The sequence below is a fragment of the Corvus kubaryi genome, unplaced genomic scaffold (genome assembly GCF_017639235.1).
Source record: "Corvus kubaryi isolate FWS band 111438036 unplaced genomic scaffold, C.kubaryi_AGA036_p1.0 66, whole genome shotgun sequence".
NCBI classification, from domain to species: Eukaryota; Metazoa; Chordata; class Aves; order Passeriformes; family Corvidae; genus Corvus; species Corvus kubaryi.
In genome coordinates, this window is record NW_024582054.1 from 6,089,197 (window position 1) to 6,093,336 (window position 4,140).

A 4,140-nucleotide genomic window follows, 5' to 3' on the forward strand; every position below is an offset into this window, starting at 1 on the left:
CCCTTCGTCTGCCGTCGTCCGCGCGGGCGCCGCGGCGGCTCCCCCCGGCCCGGCTCCCCCCGGCCCGCTCAGCGCCGCGGGCGGCAGCGCCCGAGCCCCGCGTCCCGCTGGGCTCCGCTCCCCACGGGGCCCGGCCGGCGCCGCTCCCCGGGGACCCGAACGCCGCGTTTGGGGAGCGCACGGGAAGGTGCGCAGGCTTTGCTCGGAAGACGGCAGAGAAATGGGAAATCCATCCTTCCTGCCGGAGGAGCCCCGTCCGCACCCTGCCTGTCAGCTCGGCTGCTCCCCGGCCGCTCACCGCTACCTACAGATACAATGGGCGCAGCGCTCCCTCCCCACCGCCATGGCCGCGGCCGTCACCGCATCATTCATAAAATCAGCCCGAGCAAACACCGACATCGCAAATCGTAACGCTACGGCTTGGAGACCGCAGCAATCAACTTTAAACTTCCCGATCACAGGAAAAGTTTCAAAATACTTTATATTCCTTTTCCAATGCCATAAAGAACTCAGATGTTTTCTGACAAATATTTATCGCTTCCGACCCAAATGTATTTCAAAGACTGATTACATGCAGGGGAATACAGCCGCACACACACACAATCTCCTCTGGATTTCCTCCAAACCAGTCACAGTAAAAATATTAAGAGATCCTTGAACTATCCCTTTCCTCTCTGGGGGGGTGGGGAGGGGGAAGGGAAGGGGGAAAAAGTCTCAAGTGCTCATTTAAAGAAATTAAAAAAAAAAAGGGGGGGGGGGAAAGGGCTTTAGGGTAGGTTTAAGCTGTATTTACACTGACTGACTCATCCAATTAAAATTCAGGAGCAGTTTCCTGCAGGATGAAGCTCCCACACACTACTTTCCATGTGAAATATCTACAAGTAATGGGATATTATCAGAGGTAGTACGTGCCGATACCTCTCTGGGCATTTCAGACCCATCCTCCCCCTCCAAGACACCAGACACCATCGTTACCTGCACCGTTTTCTACCGGGCTCTAACTAAACCAAGCTTTTCCGGCCGGCGGCTCGTAGCCCTTCCAAACCAAGCTCCTTCACAAAGAGGGAGCTTCTGGGCTTCCATGTACGCGAGCAGAAATGCGCAGTCCGCGCAGGGGGAGGACAGCACACGTACGTGCGCGGGCAAAGGCCCCGCGGGGCGCGGAGCCGAAGGGACGCCTCGAGCCCCATCCCCATTCCGATCCCGGAGCGGAGGGGAGGGGGAGCACCGCCACTTACTCGTTAGAAGTCGCCGTCTCTTCGCTCATTTTCTCCTCACCACGATCCGACAGGCACACGGAGCAGCACCGACGCAGCCAGGGCGCAGCCAGAACTCACCAGAAACTTCACCATTGTTACCCCCCCCGGTCTGCCGCCCCCGGCCAGGGCACGGGCGATGCGGTGAGTGAGGGAGCGATGGGGGGAAAGGGGGAGGAGAGCGGTCTTTATCCTGGAAACCTGAAATCCTGTTGTCCGGCGGTGCAGCGTATTTCCCCTGTCTTTGGAGATGATGATGATGGTGGTGGTGGTGAAGGTAGTGGTGCAAACAGAAGCAACAACCACGGATCTTCTGCTCTTGAGCTGCTCCCAGTTAAAGGGGGACAGAGTTGTGGAGACAAGGGATGGCTCCCCGCCGCAAAAAGCTGCACCGCACCGTCCTCCCGCTGCAGCTCATCTCCCGCTGCAGCCGCCTTCGCTGCTGCCCTCCTCCTCCTCCTCCTCCTCCCGCTGCTGCTCGGCCGCCTCCCTCCCTGCCCGCCCGCCTCCCGCGCACAGCCGGGGCAGGCGGCGGCAGAAATTCCTCCAGACACCGGAGCCGCCACAGGCCGGGGCAGGCGGGGAGGGAAGGGGAAAAGGGGGGCAGAGAGGCTCGGCAAGGATCTCCCACCCCCTCCAAAGCGACGCCGAGCACTGCGGAGGGAGGACGCGCCGGCCCCAAGGAGAAGGCTGGCGACGGGGGGAGGGAGGCGTTTTAAACCCCCCCGGGGGGGGGGAAGGGGGGGGGGACGGCGGAGAGCGAGGATGCGTCACGGCTGTTTGTGTGAGGAGAGGCGCGGGGAGGGAGGGGGAGCGGAGCTGCCAGGGCGAGAGAGGAGCCCTCGGCTGCAGGACGAGGGGGAGAGGAGGGAGAAAGCCCGCAGGGAAGTTCAGCGGCGGCGCTTCCTCCCCGGCAGCAACTCCATTAGCGGCCGCTGCCGCCGCCTCGGCTCCTCGCGGCCGCCCCCGCCTCCTCCTAACAGGAAAACTGGGCGGAAGCGTTGACTTCAGGCTCCTTCCGCCGCCACAGCTTGATCCAAAATAACCACGGGGGAAAGGGAGGCGGGAGAGGAGGGAAGAGCGAGGAGAGGAAAGTAATCCCCTTGACCCGCGCCCGCTACCGGACGGCCTCGCGCCACCACCCTCCCAGCGGCGCCCGGCGCTGCCCGACGCTCGAGTTTCCTGAAAGTAGTTCCCTCCCCCTGGCGCTGCCTCACGCGCTTCCCGGGGAGCCGCCGCCGCACACGCACGCACGGTGCCGCGGAGGGATACGCGGGCTGCCCGCGGCCGCGCTCCTTCCTGCTCCGAAGGCGCGGGGCCGCCGCTCCCGGGCCCCGCCGGCCCCGGCGCGCCGGGCGCTTCTTGCTCGGAGCGGGGCCGCGCAGACCCCCGGGGCCGCCGCCGCGGGCCGGGGAGGGCGTCCTGGGAGTGGTGGGAGGAAATGGCCCGCCGGTGGCGAAGGGCCCAGCTCGGTCGCCTCCAGCGGCTAGGGGCTCGGGGCGGGCGCGACTGAGCGCCGGAGTCTCCGCCTGCGGGCTGGGCTCCCACGCTTTGCTACTTTTTTAAGCCGAAGTGAACGTAGCCGGGAAAGTGCAGCTGTCTCTGGGGAGCGCGGGGGCTGGTGAGGCGGGACCCCCTGCCCGATAGCTGCTACGGGTGGCTGCTCCCGGAGCGCCCGCCCTCAGCCCCCGGGTCCCGCTGGAACGCGGCGTGGAGCGGCTGCACTGGCGAGCCGAGCCGAGCGGGCACGGCAGCGCGGGGCTGCGCCGCTTCGAGCGGTGCCCTGTGAGGCTGTACCGGTGTGCTCTCCGAAGACGAGGAAAAGCGGGGCCCTTTTTGTAATTATTTCCGTAACTCCCTAACTGCGGTTCTAAGGGGGTGACGGCACGGGAGGGTGTGTGTAAACTTGAGTTGTCCGCTTTTCTAAATGCACACTGAAATGGAAGCATTTGTAGTTGATTTAGGTAAAGCAGTGAAACCAAGAAGCAGAGCAACCAAATCCCTTTTCAGGAACTTAGATGGTAAATGTGCTGCTTGATACGACGAAAAAGTGGAGCAGAGCTGCAAACCCGGAGGACTCAAAAATCATGAGTCAGACCGTCAAGTAAATTAGGTTATAATAAAAGATTATACTGTGGTTTTGTCTGTCGGTTGGATTTTTATTTCTTCCTTCTTAGTCTTTGTATGCATGCTTGCCAACTGATATATTTTATTGTCCAAACTTCATGGAGAACCCAAAACATAGTGGTGCTATGGTAAGACATCACTTTCCCAATGCACATTCCATTGTCCCAGGCTTCCTGTGTTCTTCCTCACTTTTTCACAGCTGCTCTCTAAGAACCTTCTCTGTCAATTTTAATCCCATTTCATTTTTCCCTGTAACTCGAGATTTTTTTCCCCAGCTCTGGTGGTACCATAGGAGTGGCAATGAGCTGTTCTCTTATTCTGTTTGAAAAAGATGGGGCAAGCTCCCCTGGCAATAATAACGTGTCTGATTCCCACACTACTGTTGATTGACTTTTTTCCAAGGAAGGGAGAGACAGGGACATGGGAAATCACCATTTCACCATTTCAAGGGAATCTGGTTTTCACCATTTCAAGGGAATCTGAAGTGCCTCACATCACTGAAGGCCAGACTATAAACTTGCATCATCTGTGTGAATGCACAGAAGCAGGGCAGTATTGCATTTGTGAAGGGTATTTGTTAAGAAAATTGTCCCTTTTCGCTAAGCACATACCGTTTTAGTCAGATTTTTATTTTGTGGAGTGGTTACTTAGAGCATTTTTATCTTACCTAGAAGGCAAGGAAAGACATGTTTCATTTCTAGATAGTTTATGTTGCAACATTCCCATGGATTGAAATTCCATGTTTCTGTAAAAGGGT

General features: G+C 58.9%; 1 protein-coding gene across 1 annotated transcript in view; it reads right to left on the reverse strand.

Annotated features, from left to right (window-relative positions):
* Positions 1 to 1,314, reverse strand: part of SPRED1 (sprouty related EVH1 domain containing 1) — a 58,515-nt gene extending 57,201 nt beyond the window's left edge. Inside the window, exon 1 of the mRNA XM_042047083.1 lies at positions 1,239 to 1,314. Within this exon, the coding sequence (XP_041903017.1) occupies positions 1,239 to 1,267 (29 nt within the window). The 5' untranslated portion in view covers positions 1,268 to 1,314. The remainder of the gene's footprint in view (positions 1 to 1,238) is intronic.
* Between the last annotated feature and the right edge of the window lie 2,826 nt (positions 1,315 to 4,140).